This window comes from Homarus americanus, unplaced genomic scaffold, assembly GCF_018991925.1.
Source record: "Homarus americanus isolate GMGI-L3 unplaced genomic scaffold, GMGI_Hamer_2.0 scaffold54302, whole genome shotgun sequence".
In the NCBI taxonomy this organism is placed as follows: domain Eukaryota; kingdom Metazoa; phylum Arthropoda; class Malacostraca; order Decapoda; family Nephropidae; genus Homarus; species Homarus americanus.
This window is the reverse complement of record NW_024751286.1, coordinates 120,001-139,197: the sequence shown is the minus strand read 5'-3', so window position 1 is coordinate 139,197 and position 19,197 is coordinate 120,001. Positions and strand designations below refer to the sequence as shown.

General features: G+C 38.8%; 1 protein-coding gene across 1 annotated transcript in view; it reads left to right on the top strand.

Annotated features, from left to right (window-relative positions):
- Positions 1-19,197, top strand: part of LOC121854586 (serine-protein kinase ATM-like) — a 134,334-nt gene that overhangs the window by 21,462 nt on the left and 93,675 nt on the right. The window contains exons 9-17 of the mRNA XM_042349271.1: positions 957-1,129; positions 5,710-5,844; positions 6,561-6,668; positions 9,254-9,362; positions 11,018-11,098; positions 11,273-11,357; positions 11,583-11,689; positions 14,039-14,275; positions 18,664-18,764. Coding sequence (XP_042205205.1) covers positions 957-1,129; positions 5,710-5,844; positions 6,561-6,668; positions 9,254-9,362; positions 11,018-11,098; positions 11,273-11,357; positions 11,583-11,689; positions 14,039-14,275; positions 18,664-18,764 — 1,136 coding nt within the window. The remainder of the gene's footprint in view (positions 1-956; positions 1,130-5,709; positions 5,845-6,560; positions 6,669-9,253; positions 9,363-11,017; positions 11,099-11,272; positions 11,358-11,582; positions 11,690-14,038; positions 14,276-18,663; positions 18,765-19,197) is intronic.

The following is a 19,197-nucleotide window of genomic DNA, read 5'->3' as shown; positions in this document are numbered from 1 at the left end:
ACTGAGGTGTCAGTGTCTGATTTTATTATATCAAGGTTGAAATCTCCTGCAATGTAGCAACGTTTCCTCTCTGAAATTATGATAGTGATAAGCTCCGAAAATTTATCAAGAAAAATCTGACATTAGTGTGTAGTCTTCTGTAGATTACTCCTACTAGGATATTTCGTGTGTCGTTACGTAATTCCCTTTTAAAGGGTTGGCAAGCATAAAATGGGAGTTCTGGTGGTGCTCAGAAGAAAAAGAGACTCAATTACTTTTGAGATGAAAATGAAAATAATAATGCAATATGAAAATGAACCGTATTTCATTTTAGATTTTCTATGTATTATTTTCGCCTTTTCGACTTATGACCAATTCAACTTACTACCTGGTCGTCGGTCCGGAACCTCGTCGTAAGTCGAGGAGAGACTGTATTATTATGTCTAAATCACATGTAAGTTTGTATATTTTCAGCCACTGGCTGCAACTCTATTAATAAATCATTTACAGTATTATTATTATTATTATTATTATTATTATTATTATTTTTATTATTTACACACACACACACACACACACACACACACACACACACACACACACACACACACACACACACACACACACACACACACCCCAAAACAGATTCTGGGCTGGTGAGTGTCGTACATTTCCATTTCTGTACAGTATTTATTTTTATGCTACTTGTTCATTTATTACAGGTACCAGGGTTAGGGTTAATTAACACACCTGTTCTGTAGAGCAGGTGTTATCACAAATATTTTTATGGTCCATTAAGTTTGTTAAATTTTCCATTTTTTAACACCTGGTTCATTAACAGCTGAAGGTTGGTTATGGAATTGCAACAAAAATAAAGTTTGCAAACTCTTACTTCAGTTATCTTATAAGTAAGAATTGGCATATTAATCACTCCAATCGAAAGTGACTCATTCGTACAGTATATTGTTTGTTTGTAGATTTTTGAAGATGCCAAAGGATATGGAGTTCTCGATGTGACCCAGCTGAGCAGCATCCAGACCAGTGGTACAGTGGGCAACAGGCCTAACAAGAGAAGAAAAATTGAAGTAGGATTGCAACCTTTGGCATGCATGTTACGTGAACAGGGAATGGAACTCCATACAATTCCGTGGTAAGTATTAAAAAAATATATATATTCACCCTTCAAATGGTTGAGTACTTCAGTATTTGATCCTGTTGTCTCTCCAGATTAGTGAGCAGGTTAAAAGTTACTTTCTGTAGCATATCTCGTGCATGATTTGCAAAGGTGGGCGTTGCGGCACGGGTTGCAGCACAACTCATACGAGCATTTTCAAGCGCAAGGGGCCAAATTTTTCGTCAATAATTGAATTGTACGACCGCATAAACAAACGGGCATCTTTAGAGCCGCACATTGCGAAAATTTCTGTTTCTGATGGAATGATTCAGCGTACACATGATACAGGTCGGCAGCATATTTCTGAACTGTAAACCAGATGAGACCCTCACCACCCTCCCCCCTCTCCGTCACTCCTTCACTCCCCTTCCCTCACTGTAGTTGCCAGATTTCATCTTTCACATAAACTCTAGAAACTAGAGTTAATGTGAAAGATGATATCTGGCAGCTACAGTGAGGGAAGGGGAGGGAGGAATGACTCATATCATAACCAGTCAGGCAGTCAGTAGCACTGCAGTTAAGGCGTCAGTTTCTTGTTATTACTAGTATTATGGATTGTTTTGTGACGAGGCCGGCAGCAGTGATCCTGCCGACCAGGACGTGGACACGGAAGTTGAAGTGACTGAGACTGTTGACAGCCAGTCCACTGAGACTGAAGCCAGTGGCAGTGAGGAATTTTTTTTTAATTTTGTAATAAAATATTGATAATATTAACTTTTTTGTATCAATTATATTTTGTTTTACTTGTAAATAGGCAAATTTTTTTATTTTAGTATTTGTTTATTTATTTATTTTTTAAAGTTGTGCGTTGCGGTTGCACTTGTGGCACAACTATTTCAGCAGAGTTATGGTTGCGGAGCAAAAAAAAAAGTTGCCCGTGCCCACCTTTGATGATTTGAAGGATTTTAACCAAGTTTTGTACATGTGTTCCATGTGTAAGCATGATGAATTTAGATTTTTTTTAAATTGCCCATGAGGGGGCTAGTTTATTGGGCACCCTCTTACATCCTGTGCAAGGTGAAGCTCAGAAGCATTTACAGCTCCCATCTGGGAAGCATGTGGAGTTCATGCTTGCCTTTATGACTCATGCATTAAGGGCGTAAAAGCCTGAAGGGTCATGGGCTTTGTCAGCAAGTTACATAAAGTGACAGATTGATGAGTGTGTGGGGGGAAAATTCCCGGTACAATTTATCTGGTTATGGAAAAGTGTGGCAGGTCCCTAATAATGTCAAGTGCCAGGCCTGTCACTAGGAGGAGGGATATCTGGTCAGGGAGGGAAGAGGTGTTGGTAACGGCTGGGGACCTGTAGGAGGAGGTCATAAGGCAAGTGAGGATGTAGTGAGAGAGGGTGTGAGAGTCGGGTTGGCCACAAAGTTTACAAACAGTGCGACCAGGCTCAGGGTTGCCAATGTACTAGGCGTGGTGAAGTACAGTGGGGGTGGAGGTGATATGGTGTGGTGGGATGCCATTGATTTTAGGGTCAACAGTTCAAAGGTTGAGGTCACTGATTTTATTTGAAAATGGTTTCTGTCCTGTGAGCTGTGGTTCATTCAGTCGCTAAACATCATAAAAGGGCTTTTGATTTTGGAGTCAACAGGTCAGAGTTTAAGATCATTGTCAGACCATATTGGAAAATGGTTTCTGCATCATACAGTGGTTCAAAGGTTTAAGTTAAGTTTGATGCAAGAGTTCTCAATGTATACAAAAGTAAATCTTAATGATTTTTTGGTAAAGAGGTTGAAGGTGAAGATCATTAAAAAATTGACATGACACAAGTTGTCCATAGCTTATGTTGAGTTGTGTGTCATTCACATAAACTAAACATGAGGGATCGACCGTGTTTAAAATAAGATAAGATAAAAAATTCAGAGGTTAAAGTCATTAATGTACAGTTGTGGACAATAAGAATTTGATAGGCTGAGTGGGAGAGAGGTGGTGAATAGGAAGTAGAGACAGGTGGAAACTTAGCAACGTTGCATGTAAGTGGAGTTTAATTGAAAGTTTGGAATTTTCTTTTCACACCACAAATGGATTTGTTGTTTTCAGTTTAATTGTGAGGCAGGTGCAGGTTCCACTAACATGTGCTGTAAATAACTCCAAACCAGCCACAAAAATTATGTTAAAATTGAATGTTTGAGAAGACTTTTCACTGCCACCCGGATGCAATACTGTGAAGTCTCCATCTACATCCTCACCCTCCCATACACCCTGCCAAATTCTTTATGTCCACGACTGTACGTAATTGGGGAAATATTCATAATGTTGCTGTATCATTTGTGCTCTTGCTGACTCCCTGTATCTGGAAAATGCTCATTATGGTACCAGGCGGCTCACAGGTATTCTGAAGTATACCAGATGCTTGAAAGTTATTGATTACATCTGATACTCAAAAGACACCATAACTCTCTTGTATGTATACTCATAATGAACCCATGTGTCTCACAGGTGCTTATTATGACACCAGGTATTTCACAAATGCTTATAAAACACTGTATATATCATCAATCAATGAAGCAATCAATCAGAGTACTGTCATTAAATCTGAAGGTTGGCAACCACAGTCCTCCACTCTAAATGTTTTGGGGCTGTTTTTACTGACCCTACAAGATTTTGTATTTCTGAGGAGCCAATTTTTTATTTCTTTTATCCACCACAATCTCTGCCTTCCCCTGATCTTCCTACCGTCAACTTTGCCCATTAATATTTGTTATTATTCTCTAATCCCTAATTATATGACCAAAGTATCTCATTTTTCTTTTCTGTACATTTAAAGTATTTTTCTTGAAGTTTTTCTAATCTTAGTACTTTTTCATTAGTTTTCCTGCCAGCGTAGTTTATTCTTTGCATTTTCCTATAACACCACTTTTCAAAGGCCTCCAACCTCTTACTGGTGTCTGCTGAAAGTGTCCATGCTTCTGACCCATACACCAGTCTTCAGTAAAAGATAAAATATAATATATAATTTGTATTTTGACTTGAGAATAAAAGAATGTCTTGTATCGAAGGTGATGTCTCACTTTATCATTCTCTCCCTCCTCCCCCCACAGCATAGTAACCTTACAAAAAACTCATTATGAAAGAAGCCATTTATTATGTCCGCAGATGGCTGTGCTTCTCCAGTAACCATATAGAACAGGTTTATGGGTATGGGACATCAACATAGTGAGGGCATGCACGTGTTGGCAGGCCTGCTTATTCTAAAAATTTCCACTAGCCCATAATTGCTTTCAAATATGTGTGGATATCTTTTAAAACTCTTAAAGGCAGAAACAGTGGCCAAAGCATCAGCCAGCCATTCAGCCAGAGGGGATGGCTGAGGGGACCATTCAGCCAGAGGGGATGGCTGAGGGGACCATTCAGCCAGAGGGGATGGCTGAGGGGACCATTCAGCCAGAGGGGATGGCTGAGGGGACCATTCAGCCAGAGGGGATGGCTGAGGGGACCATTCAGCCAGAGGGGATGGCTCATTGCTTCAACACAGAAAAATAACAGGCTAAATTTATGCTTTACATTCCTAAATTAATACTTGCTTTTATATATCTGCTTTTTTTTTCTTGCTTGACAGAGGTATATCAAGGGTGGATGGGAGTTTTTTGGGGTGGCTGATCCCTAACCTCCCAAATTTGTTTTATTCTTTTGGGATTAATTGCTTTGAAAACTATTGACTCACTATCCATTGCCTTCACTGTCCGCATGTGTCTGTTATCGGGGAATAACTGTACTGTAGACTATATGTTGCACTGCACAACAGAGTAGTGAGATCCATCAGTCCCAGGTGCAGTGGGAAGATATAAATAATGTGTTTATAAAACATAATTTTTTTATATAATTGTTTAAGATTATAGGAACTAGAGGTAAGAACCTTGGATTAATGATGTTGCACTGTAAATGTTCATGACAAGGGAAAAAAATAAATATTTTAAACAGACAAAGGAGGAAGTTAAGACCGGCTGTATATATTGTAGAATTGTAGATAACAATAACTTATTTTTTAATGGAAACTTTAACTGCATGTTGGGACTGTGAATGACTGCCTCCAGTCAAGGGTTCCTTACTGTATCACTGTGACATACATTAAATATGGTATACTGTACTGGACACATTTCTTAGGTTATTTACTAGTGTGGAAAGATTCTTTTAAAAAATATTAAAAAATAAATACAAGAACTAAGAATTAATTTAAAGAATACTGTACCTAGAATAAAATTCAGGATACAAATATTATATACTCTGTATTGCACAGTTTCCTTTATGTGTAAGTTATAAAAGGAAATGAATGACATTGATTGAGGGAAGAGTTTTTACTGCTGTTGACTTTAGCTATCATCATCATCATCATTTTACGTCCATTTTCCTTGCTTGTGTGGGATAGATGCAAACAACAGGAAAAGGAATGTAGGAGTGAAAAGGAAAATATAAGTCTTCTGATTGTTACCATGAAACAGTACAGTAGTAAATTTTTATATTTTTTATTTTTATTTTTTATTTTATTTATTTTTTCAAAGAAACTTGTTTTGTTTTCTAAATGTTAATCTAATTTATTTTATTATATACAGGTATCAAATATTGCATGAGATGCTCAAGTCCTACACTGCTTTCTTTGACCAAGCTCGGTGTTCATTAATGTTGGAGTTGTTCACCCACAACTTATCTGAGTGCAGGAAGCCAACTATCCAGGAACATATAATTCGGTCAGTGTTTTATTTTTGTTGGAACATTCTCACAAGTCAGGTCACAGGTAAATTGTGTCTGTATATCTGTAATTTCAGTCTCATATAGATCCTCCTTACACTGGTCTCAAACATATATAGTACAGTACATATTGGCAGGTTCCTCTATTGACACATTCTTCATAATACTACTCCCTGGCTGTGTCCTCCCCTGTCTCTAGTTCTTCTCTATTCCGTCCCCAGCTACTTATTGAGTATAATTTTCTAATTATACAAACGTTTCTCAAAAATTATCCTTCCATTATAATTGTTACTCATGTAAGCTATCTCCTACACAATTACAGTCTTTAAACTATATTATGATAAAAGTATTATTCCATGGTATTTCCCTTCTACAACATGGCCTCAAGCTATCACCATTATCATTTGATGATAATGGCTCAAGCTATCCTTCTAATAATTCATGTCACTTCATACAACCTGGTATCATCAACCATCAGCATGCCAATCCTCCAAAACTGCTCAACACATCAGAAACACTTGAAAAACAAAAATAAAATGACTGATTGTGTTTGCTCTTGATTCCACCCACCATGTATGATGGTGGAAAAGGACTTAAAAGAATGGGGGAAAATTATTTGAATTGATATAAGTTTGTAAGTGGAAAATATTTGAATAAAATATTTGTTTGGAAAAGGGGAAGTTTCTTCAGTGAAGTAAGAATATTTATATTTCAGATGCCTTGAAGCTTTAGCTCATCAGTACAATAGAATTTATCCTCAAAATGACACTGAACATGAGTTAAGAATGGGCAAATGGACACCAGCTTGGGACTTGACTTTGAGGTATGTGTTTTACTATATGTTTAACCTCTTGGTCATCCGATCAGAGGAGTACAGTCAGACTTTAAAAATTTCTTCCTCCAGAATCTGTTAGTATCCCAAAATTTGCATGGAAACATCCCGCCGTCTGTTAGTCACTTGGTATAATCTTGCCAAGTGTTACTCACTTGTTTTTCTGGGTCAACTTGGTTCACACTCAGACAGATGCTGTCAGCTAAAATGCATGTGTTTGTATAATCAGAAACACATTTTTTTTTAAGTATGACAGTCTACCCTCAAGTCCGTGCTTTATTACCTTATAAATAGAGCACAGACTTGAGGGTAGACTCACATTTTTTAAAAACTTGTTTCTGATTACAGTGGTCCCTCGGTTAAGGAGCACAATTCGTTCTAGAAGGTTGCTCGTTAACCAAAAACTCTTTAACCGAAACCATTGTTTCAATGGGTTTTTGGGTAATTGGTTCCAGCTCACCGAAAATTGCCTAAATTCAACAAAAAAGGTAGAAAAGTGCACATACTTTGAGGTGTATATGATGAAGGCTCCTGGATGATGATGATGATGGGAATTAGAATGGGGGTGGAGGAGAAGGAGGAAGAGAAGGCATTGGGGTGGAAGAGAAGTCACCCCATGGTGCCATTTCACCCATAAAATTTTAGTTCACTTGGTGTAATTCAAGATTATTTTCTTTAAATCAACACAAATATATTTCAAAATGACCAATAATTTGACTGGAAACACAGAAAAACATCGTTTATGTTGAAGAGTCTCGAACAAGATATTCCTTCCTCTGAACCGATAAACAAACTGTCGCCAAGCTTGGTGTGTTGAGTGGCTGTTTGGCGCGCAAAAAACTAGTTTCCTGTACTTCACTTATGTTCAATAATTGTTAAAATGACTAAAAATTTTAATATAAAACTTTTAAAATTATTGAATAGTACAACCTTCTTGATATTTACTAAAATGGTAACGAATTTAAGCCCTAAAACCGATTACTGTATTGGCGGACTAATACTACAGCTGGTGAGCAGCCAAATGCAGGCGAAAACATGTTGGGAAAAGGTCGTAAGGAATTCGTAACCGAAGTGAAGAATCTTATGGAAGGTAATTCGTTAACCGAAATTTTGTTAACCGAGGCGTTCGTTAACCGAGGGACCACTGTATTTGTGAGAGGATTTTCCAATTATTAATTATTTGTATGTGTTTTATGTGTGTGTGTCTACACCTGTACACACACATACAGTATACAATACAGGTAAAGGAAATTACTGTCTCTGGAGTGAATGGCTCCCTGTCCCACCCGCAAAAATGCCGGCAACTTTAAAACTACCCACAGACATTCTTGGGTACATCCAGAGTATCATCCTCGAATAACCGAAAACTGCGAAGTAAAAATCCGCTAACTTGGGGGGCATATTGTAATGTAAAATTTGATTGGGTAAACTGTTTCATGAATTTATTAAAGAAGTCAATGACATCATTTCCTAGTCCTTACTGAGACATGGTAGTTCTCAGAGCTGAATGTTAACTGCTTGGGTGCTTGTTTGTGTGGTGGGGGCAAAGACAGACAGCTACCTGCCGTCGTGAGGGCGGACTTTACACCCTTCACCTTGTTCTTAATGGTTTGTGCTCGGAATTATTGTGAACTTTTACATTTTTTAACAATAAACGTATATGGACACTTAAAGGGATTCGATTAATGGCGCCTTGTATTATGTTGTTCCAGTCATATTCTGTCATGGGGGGATTCCCAGTTCACATTGGATAAGGAACTCGACATTATTCATGTGTTTTATGATAATTTTATGTTGCTGATGGAATTTAATTTGTTTTGCCTGTTTTTAATATGGAATGTTTCCCTGACTGACTTAATTTTTTTTATCTCCATTCATGTCTAGTGGTTCTGTATTCTTTCTATTAAATTAAAGGAAGACAATGGTTCTTTCCCAACCTGGTTTGTTCATTTCCTGATGGTAGGGACATTCTTCATGTGGCAGTCCACTTGTGTGATGAAGCTACTGCAATGGAAAAGTTTGAACAGTATTTGCCATAAGTTCTCCTCTGCCTTTTGGGGGTGTAGGGGGTTATGGTGGCTGGGGACTTTCTTAAATTTCAAGATGGCAACCTGTCAGCTATGTAGGACTGGCTTTCTAATACTGTACCTCCAGCCTCTACAGGGAGCCTCCCAGTTTGCCCTTAAGGTAGTAGTTGTAAATGGGGAGGGATGAATGACCATATGATCAGTCCTGGCTTAACCCCCTATGTATGGGGCTCCCTCCGAGCTGAATAAAATTGTCTAGCATTAGCCATTTAAAATATTGAAAGTTATGTCCCCATAGTGAAGGGGTTAACTTGGTTTGTCTTGTGGACTCAGTCACAAGAATGGATTTCAAGATTAATCCTCCATATTTGTCTGTTCAACATGTGACTGTAAAAATTTAAAACAAATTGAATAGCACAGTAATTTGACCTAATATGATATATTTACTTAGTATTTTCTGTTTTACATTGTTATAGCAGGTTTTTTCTTTTTGATGAAAAGAGACTGGATCCTTGTAGTCAGGTTGTTAACTTTGTAATTTATCTTCAGGTTAGTGAGTGGTAAGCAGTGCACACAGTCTGGCTTAGAACTATTACAGTCACTGATGGAGACTGGTCTTGTTAGTCCCACTTCATCTGTCTTCAAGCTCTTTTATCAGGTACAAATTTAATTATTTTTTCTACTAATTTATCTTGAAGAAAGCATTTCTTAACATTATTTAATGTTGGTACAGTAAGTCCACGCTTAATGTCGTCCCACTTAACGTTATTTCGGTACTAAGTCGCCAAATTTTAGAGATCAAAAATTCGTTTAATGCCCCGGTGATCCGATACCACTTTGTTTGCGTCGTCACAAACTACATTTTACGGTGCATCACCTGCTCTCATTTGGCTGCGCTGTTCTCTCTCGGCTTGGCGCAGAGTCTCAGTGACTCGCCACCCTCCTCCCCTCCCACCCTCCTCCTCCCCTCTCACCCTCCTCCTCCCCTCCCACCCTCCTCCTCCCCTCTCACCCTCCTCCGCTCCCACCCTCCTCCTCCGCTCCTGCCATACTCCTCCCCTCCCGCCATCTGCCTCCTCCGCTTCACTACCCACCACACACTCGCTTTACCACCTCTGCCCATCTGTTAGTACCAATACAAACTTAGTAGTTGTATATGTATGCATTATTTTCTATACAAATGCCAATGATTTTCTGTATATGTAATGTATTTCACGGGTCAAAGGGAGGCTGGGGAACGTAACTCCCGTATTCTATTTATTTCCTTTGGGGAAAATTGATCAGCTTAACGTTGTTTCGTATAACGTCGCATTTTTAGGAATGTAACCCCGACGTTAAGCGAGAACTTACTGTACGTATTAACTTGTCATGTTTTAGGGAGGTGGTGAACTGGCCCTTTAACCGTTGATTCCTTCTGGGTTAATGAGGCTGGAACATGTATATTATATAGTGTTTTAGTAGCCAAACACAATTGTCTGTTATCTATTTATTTAGGGACTATCTCATATACAGTTCCAAGTGTATATCACCGTAACTTAATCACTGTAGCTATGAGTGTTAAGATGAGGACGGAGGCTTTATTAAAGAGCTCTTCTAAATACGTCCGGTTGGTGTAAGGTGTTGAGTGACAGTAACCAGCTTTTAAATGCTGACCTTAACAGTCTTAGGGCCGCACCTCAAGGAACTTACCCATGACGTGGTGTGACCATGTCACCCCATAGCCAGTGGAAAGTTACAGGTGGTGATATGATTATATAAACCCAGTGTACTGCCCTGACATTTATATAAGAACTAAGGGGCTAATACAGTGGTACTTTTGCTTAGTACACAACAGTACAGTACAGAGAAACACATTTTTTCTTAAACTTACTGAAAGTGAGAACTTTAATGCAGTATCATCTCATTATTAAACCTTTGTGATGTGAAAGAAAAGTTTTACTTACACCACAAATAATAACAAACCCCACAATGATCTTGTGCCATTTTTCAAAAGAGTTATTTGCTAAAACCTTTGGTCATTATATAGAACATACAATAAACCCCCACAAATTTGGACTAATATAGGGAAAGAATATTTAGATTTTTGTCAATTTTTGATGTTTCCAAAAAAAAATTTCTTGAGAAGATTGTTTAATTTTTTTGACCAAATTAAGTGTACATGGGATGAGGGATATTTTTCCAGGTTCGAGAGATTATGTAATTGGCAATTTCTGGAACTTCCGAGAACAGTTTTCCATTACCCGGCAAATTCCGGGGACGAGGGATTTTTTCCGGCTTTGAGAGAGTCGTTAATTTATTTTTATATTTTTTCAGGGTTATGTAGATATGAATGAAACTGCACTGTCCACCCTTCTAGTTGTGTTTTCCTTGGTACCACTTCCAAAATATTTTAAGGTATTTAATAAGTAACTTGTCGTGCTGTGTCCAATATAAGATACCTTATAAGATGTCATGATTTCATATTTAATGTATTAATTAAAAACACCTTATGATTTACATGAACACTTGTATATAATGTGACAGAGATAACATTATGTGCTTCTTCATCTAATATTATACATCTTGTAGATTGAGTCAGCTGTGTTGCTTGAGGATCAAGTGAAAGAGGCAAGAATTAACCTTCTTCACATGCTCTTACCAGTTTATTATGAGGGTATGTTTTTATTGCAGCTGTCTTGCATAATTCTCATTGTAGGTGTATCCTCTTTCTTTGGGTGTTCTATACCCCTTGATCAACCCCACATAAGAGTTTAGTGAAAATACTGGTGGAAAATAGACAAGATGTGTGTGTGGTACTATAGTTGAAAAAAAAAATTGCTTATGGATAAGATAGAAACATCTTTGTTAAATTTACTAACTATTATATATGAATTGATAGGTTGTGGGGTGACTGGATCTATGGTTTCTGTTGCATCACTACAAAGTCCATCACTTCTCGCCCAGATTTTATTACTGCTGAAACACAGAGATCCAAGGTTTGCTCAGGTAAGAGTTACATTAATGGACTGATTTGATAATAACTCAACTTCTTATTTAATATATTTTGGTTATATTTCCACCACAAAATATTGCTAGATGAATTATAAACACATCTACATTTTGAGGGGGTGGAGTGGCGGTATGGATACACCATCTACCTCTTTTCCTAAGGGTAGTTGTTTCGATTCTAGGGCACTCCCATTCCACCTGGCTGTAAATATGTACAGTAGGGTCGGGATATATCATGAGATAGGGTCCAACGATGTTCGCTGTATACTAAATCGCGATACTGTATATAATTACATGTAATCAGTGAGGAAAATAAGGTTAGGTTCTGGAGGCCAATAAAAGTGACTAAACTTGACTAAACGAATTTATTTTCTTACTAACTAAAGCACCAATGAACAATGGAACAACAGACTGTTTCAATATCAAGGAACACTCGACTCGGCAACTGACTCACCATCCTGGGAACGCCAGACTCGGCAGCAGACGCCACCCTCACTTGAAAATCCCACACCTCCATAAACGTACACCAAATATATTAGTTACAGTATTAAATCTTTTCCATTAAGATTTCCATTATCTTCACTTCACCTTTCACGTGGGTGAACAGCCATGGTGGCGCCCCTGGTGAGCAAATAACGCATTTGTTTGCTATGGCGGTACACTTGAAATATTTCCTGCCCGATTTCCCTTGTGAAATAAATAAATTTATCGTTATATATTGGAAAATGGCGATAATTTTGGTAGTCCCAATACAGTAAAAGTCCAAAAATCCGGATGCCAGAAATCCGGACCACCTGAGAATCCATACTTTTCGAAAACACTCAAACTTTTTTTAATTTAGCGGGCTTTTGTGTGTATTTGCGCATGCGTGAGTGCCACAGCTGCACAGCGAAAAGCGACCAGCCGGTCGCCACTTTAAAACGAGCGATCAAACTGTGACAACGTATGTAATTTTGAGTCCTACTCTTTCCATTTACAGAGTACAAGCCCATAATAATGGCTCCTAAAGTAGATAAACTTCGTTGTGTGAAGAGAAAGAAGAACACGTTGAAATTGAGTGACAAACTTGAAATAATTAAAAAACTAGAATGTCGTGTGAGCAATACTGTTCTAATGGAAACATACGACATTGAAAAGTCTACAATTTATGATATATAAAAGGCAAAGAATAAAATACTAGAATTCACAGCTTCTTCTGGGCTTTACAATCAAATTGCTGAAAGAAAAAGTTTACATTGGCCAAAATTAGAAAATCTTGATAAAGTGTTGCACGAATGGTTTTTGTTAAAACGATCAGAAGGTATGGCAATTTCTGGGCGGATGCTTGTGCCAAAGCAAAGTCTTTTAAGTAGCAAATGAACATTGAATCAGAGTGCTCATTTAGTGATGGATGGCTTAGGAATTTCAAGACTCGTCATGGTATTAGACAGTTAGATATTGCTGTACCTGTTCATCTGTTCTTTATTCCTCCTTAAAATTGAATTTTAAAAGTACTGCCCGAGAATCTGGAAAATCCGAAAATCCGGACCGACCCAATCCCCAAGCAGTCCGGATTTTTGGACTTCTACTGTATAAATATAAATCTTTATAAAAAGTCGCGCTATATCCCGACCCTACTGTACCATACTTTACAAGTTGGGGAAGTAAAGGCACTGAAGTGTAGTCATAAACACTTTCTTTGGAACGCCAAAGGCTTGTTCTAGTGTACAGTGTTTACTTTATTGTCACTGTCCATGGGACCCATTTTCACTTTTGCAGTTTGAGGGACATCTTGTGGTTTTTTAATGGTGACTTTATGCCTCAGTATGATGGCAGAAAGAGCAGCAAGTGTTTCCCTTGCCCATCTATACACAAGAAAGTACTAACTTTTCTTAAACATTATTGTACATGCAGTCCTCAACATGGCATGCACAGTCATACTGAAGAATACTGACAGTGCTGTTATATTTATAGGTATACTGGATATCTGAATATAATCTTTGATAGTACTAATCAAGTTGTATGTGAACTTAATGACTGTGAAATAGTTCCCTGTACTGCATATATTATCAATATGTTGAATAAATGTTAAAATGACTAATAATTTTAATATAAAACATGCAAAAATATTATAAAGCACAACTTTATTGATATTTACTCCATTGGAAATGAATGTAAACATAGAACAGATTACTGAATTGGCTGAGTACCCCCTTAGTTGATCAGCTGATGCTCAAAAAAAAAAAATTGGAGTAATTTAGGGTGTTGTGGTAATGACATAATTGATGTTGTTCTTTTTAACTCTGCATCATACTGATAAACTTGTACCAAAAGTTTAAAGTGATTTTATTTCATTTTGTATTACAGAATGAAAGGAAAACATTAATTGAACACAAGCAGAAAATATCAAGTACACAGAAAAACTCGGGATTTCTCACTCGCCTAGAAGAGAGTTATCGTCTGGCTACATTTTTATGTGACTTACCAAAGAGTCAGCACATTGGTAATGACTCTATCCAATTGCAAGCAAATTTTAAGGAAGTGAAGAGCCTTCAGAAGGAGGAGCAACAGATACTAGAGAGAGTGATAACTTTTATTGACCAGGTAAATGGAACTCTTAAATTTCCCCCTATATTGTGCAGAAGCTGAATTATTTACATATTTCTTTATTACTAAAAATTCTTAGTCTGTGTTCAATCTGTCTGCTTGATTGACTTGACTTTCTATAGGGAGTCCTAGAAATGATGTCTAGAAGTATGGATGTGATAGAGTATGCACTGCAACAAAGGTGAAGCACTTCTGTGATGATCCTTCAAGCTGTGCTACACAGTGCCTAGTCTATTTTGGGATATTATCATTAGAAACCATTTTTGAGGCACTGTTGATACATGAAGTGGCATATACAGTAAACCATCAAAAGTCCAGAAAATCTTTGAAACTTCTGGGAGCCACTGTGCAGCCACTCATTAGCCCCCCGTGATGACTTTTAAATGTCATATATGTTTCATGTTACATTTTTCCTTTATATATAGTATATTGTAGCACAGTTCATTAAAGAGAATATATTTAAAATATATATATTACTTTATTTCTTATTAGAATATATACTGTACAGTATAGTCTGGATTTACACGGTCATTTGAACCTGTGGGGGTCCACGTAAAACGAGAAATGTGGAAACGAAATAACAGAACATATGGGATTAATTGAAATAGAGACTGGGCCGACCCCAGACTACCCTTTTTCCGACACAATACGTACCTTGTAGTGAAAATAACATCTTAATTTTATGATGGTATGAACACACACATAATATATAAATAAAAAACTACACTACAGTACAAATATAAAGGTGTTTAACACCTATGTTAGTAGAAGAGATGGGTCGGCACACGGGAATGGCGGCTGGTTCTGAGGCAGAAGGCAGATTAGTTACCCTCCGGTGAGTCACTGTCACTATTATTCACAGAGGTTTGCAGGGCCTCCCTGACAAACCCCTCAAAGTCCATATCGTCACTGTCACTGACTTAGGCTGGCTGTGGTTGTGGTGGGTTGCGGGCGAAGAAGTCTGTAATATTACGCTGAAGCCTAGCATTGATGTTGTCGTGATACATCTTGATATATGGCTCCATAGACTGCAACAGGAGGTTATTGGTAACTTCATAGCGGTGATTCACTGGGTCTTTTGAAAGGATGAGCTTGACTTTCTCGACATACTCGATTGCCTCCTTTACATCACTATGACTTAACTTTTGTTCTTCTTTTTCTGCTGTACCGCCTGCAGCCTCACTGACGTCATCATCTTCCAGCATCTCGTCGGCAGTCACCTCAGGTTGCCTGATTACCTCCAGGATGTTGTCGTTGGTGGTCTCGGAGAAGCCTGCAGCTCTAACACTCTGTGCAGCTTCTCTTGCAAGGTCCACTGCCACTGCAACAGACTGAGCCTCTCCAGCCTCAGGTTGCCTCTGCCTCCCACCTGGGATACCTTGCAACACATGCCGTCACGCATGACGAATCGTTGCCACAGACAGCTGCCCCCAGTCCTCCACCAAGAAATCAACAGCTTTCTTGAAGTTGAATTTCTTCCAAAACTGTTTGACTCGCACTTCATGCTCCGCCAACTCTTCTTCTGGATCCTCTCTCTCGCTATCTGTGCCACTCAGATGGTTCCGCAATTCCTCCTTGGTGTTGGTTAAGTCATTAAGGAGCCGAAACTTCTTTGCTGAGAAAGCAGCCTTGACATTACAAATTAATTCTTGATCCATGGGCTGGATTAATGACTTAGTGTTAGGGCGAAGGAAGACCACTTTTACGTTGGGGTGATGATCCAGCAATAGGGGCGAGTGTCCTGGTGCGTTATCAAGGAGCAACAAAATGTTAAATGGAACATTATGTTGCTTGCAGAATTTCTTGACGTCAGGAACGAAACAGTCGTCAAACCAGGAAACGGACAGACCAGTGAACATCCACACCTTCCTGGAGGTTAGCCAGTGGACATTTAGCTTGGTCATGTCCACGTTCTTGTAGGCGTGCGGCTTGCGGGCTGTGTGGATCACTGAAAACTTGAGCTTACAGGTACCGGAGGCATTGGTGGTGAACAGGACGGTGATCTGCTCCTTCTGCAACTTCCGGCCCCGACACTTGCTGGCAGACTTGACTATGAAGGTCTTGAATGGTAATTTCTTCCAAAAGAGCCCGGATTCATCCATGTTAAACACCTGGTCGTCGGTGTACTCTCCTTCCTCCATAATTTCTCGTAAGAATGGTGAAAATTCATGGCGGCAGCATGGTCAGCACTAGCTCCTTCACCACCAATTTCAATGTTAGTTATTTTGTGACATTTTTTTAAACCCTTGCAGCCACCCAGCGGAAGCAGTGAAGTGTTTGGGCTCTGCAATTTCCATTTTCCGCACCACTGCTACGTAAAGTTCTCGGGCATACTCCTGAACTGACCGCGTGTCCTGTGCCACGTTCCTTCTCGCCTGACGAATCAAGTAGCTCACCAATAAACCCTCAGTCTTGAGCAGCACTTTATTCTGACAATATTTCACCATTGAAGCACCTGCAGACTATGTGATGCTCATGTGTTCTTTTATCTTGGCGGCATCCTTCTTGATCGTCCGGATCGTAGATTCGTTCACGCCATGCTGGCTCGCCAAATCAACTTGTCTTGTTCTTTTCTTCAACTCCTGCACGATTTTGTATTTTACTTCATAGCTTAAAGCGCATTGTATCTTCTTGGGCTTGGGGCGGCTTGGTCCAGGTAATTCAAGGTTTCTCGGGGGTGGTGGGGGTCCAGCAGATGCCATTGTTGAACAGATTAGCGGGCACAAGGGAGAACAGTATATGCGGAGACTGAGAACAATGAGACTGGCGCAGCTTAGGTCAGCGACTTAATCCCTCTGGTGGCAGGCCACGTCATGCTAAGTTAGACCAATCACAGCTAGCGGTGGAGGGAGGTAAGGATGCGTGGCCCAATCACAGTCCGATACGTCATATAACGTCAGCGATAACGTAAGAGCGACATACTGCGCACCCTCCCCGCGGCGCTTCCCGTGTAAGGTCAAGAATGGACCGCGTAACTAATAATTGGCGCGTCTCACGCCGCTTGCCGCGTAAATGATGGAATTTACCGCATAACTGATAATTGGCGCGTCTGGTCATGTTCCACGTAAATGACCAAACGCGTAAATCCAGACTATACTGTATTGTCCTCAATGGGGATACTGTACATTAGTATAATCATATTTGATATAGGCCTAAGGAGAGTTAATGGTTACAAGTTGACACTTGTGTAAACATGCTGGAGGAGGGGGGGGGGGTGGTACTGGTTGTTGCTGCGTTCATCAGGTTTTTAATTTATTCGTCATCATATTCTCGGATGATTAACATTATATTGTGTTTGTTTCATCATAAATAATATAACACAGTGTTAAATATTATAGAAAAATATGATATATAATTTGTATTGTCTTCAAAATAAAAGGAAAAGCTGAATCAGAAGGTAATCTCTTCCCTGACAGTTTCTAACTATTTGTTGCTACTTTTGCATTTGTTTTTATTTAATCATTATTATATTCTCATGATCAGCCTCTAATGATGTATGTTTCATCAATAATAATATAAAATATTAAATAATAGAAAAAATACGATATATAATTTGTAATTTTACTTTAGAATAATATAATCGGAGATGGACTGCACCAGGTGTGTCTGCTTGGGTGTGTGTGTGTGTGTGGATGATGCAATGTGCTCTCGTCTTCTGCTCTTCCCGGAAGGATTACCGTCATCATGGTTTAAATTATTTTTCCTAAAATCTTACCATTTTTCTGTGGCTGATGTGTTGAAATTATAGCTAACCAATCACAGTGCAGCATTTTGGGTGAGTCCATTCTAAGAGTGGGGGAATAAACTGCTCATTCACTTGTTTGAGAGGAGGAAAGAGGCCAAGGGATTGATGATTGGCAGCAATTTCAAGTGACCGCGTGCGGCGGGAATTTCCAACAACAAATATTTAAGGATTCTGACTAATGTTTCTTGCCCGGAAAGGGTCCAAACTATCTGAAATCTAGATTTTTTAGGGTTTACTGTAGTTTTTAACAAGCTGGTATGCTTAAGGCAAAAGGATTATCCTTAGCTTCTCTTCTTTTTCTGGTACAGTACAGTGGCAGCTGAGAACTGGCATGTTTATGAGGTTAGGTTGTGATTAAGAGTCACATGTACTCAAGAGTCCTCATAATTAAATGGGGAAATTTGTTTGGTTTATGAGAAGTTTGCTTCTCCAATTTTTTTCTTCTAATTTGTTGTCTAGGATGTAATCTAACTACAGAATGTGTTGAGTTTTATGTTACACTTTTAATTACCATTACAGTCAATGAGTCCACCATTGAAAGCTCTTACTTTACTTCAACATTTAGCCTTGATCAGCTTTCATAATCTCTTAAAGAGTTTTGTATCATTTTGTTATTGAAACAAACTGTATCTTTTATCAGGTGAACAATGAGGATTTACTTATCACTTCTAGTGGTAGACAAGTTCTGCTTCAAGTGACTGAGTTGATCATAAATATGCTGCTTCATTTTTCTGACCAAAGGTAAGGGATTCTTTTGTATTCCTCTTTTACTAGTGTATATATGAAATGCATTTTTCACCTACTTACATGTTAACTTTACAAACCTGCTGCATAACTTTTGAATTCATCATCATCATCATCATCCAGTGCCAGATTTAGACCTGTGGAGGCCCATGGGCAGCCTCCTTGTGGAGGCCCCCCCTCATTATAACTACCCAAGAGGGTGGGGTGGCGAGTGAAGCGAGCCTAAACATCTGGGAGTTCCGGGGGGAGCTGTAAGCCCCCGGGAAAGTTTTGAAATTTGAACACTTCTTTGAAGAATTTTGAAGCCATATGTAATTATATTGAGGAAATTAGAACATTGAGAAATTTTTAATTAACTGTATATTTATTGATGGTGTACAAATTCCCAACACACACACACACACACACAAGTGAGACATGACTGGAGTCA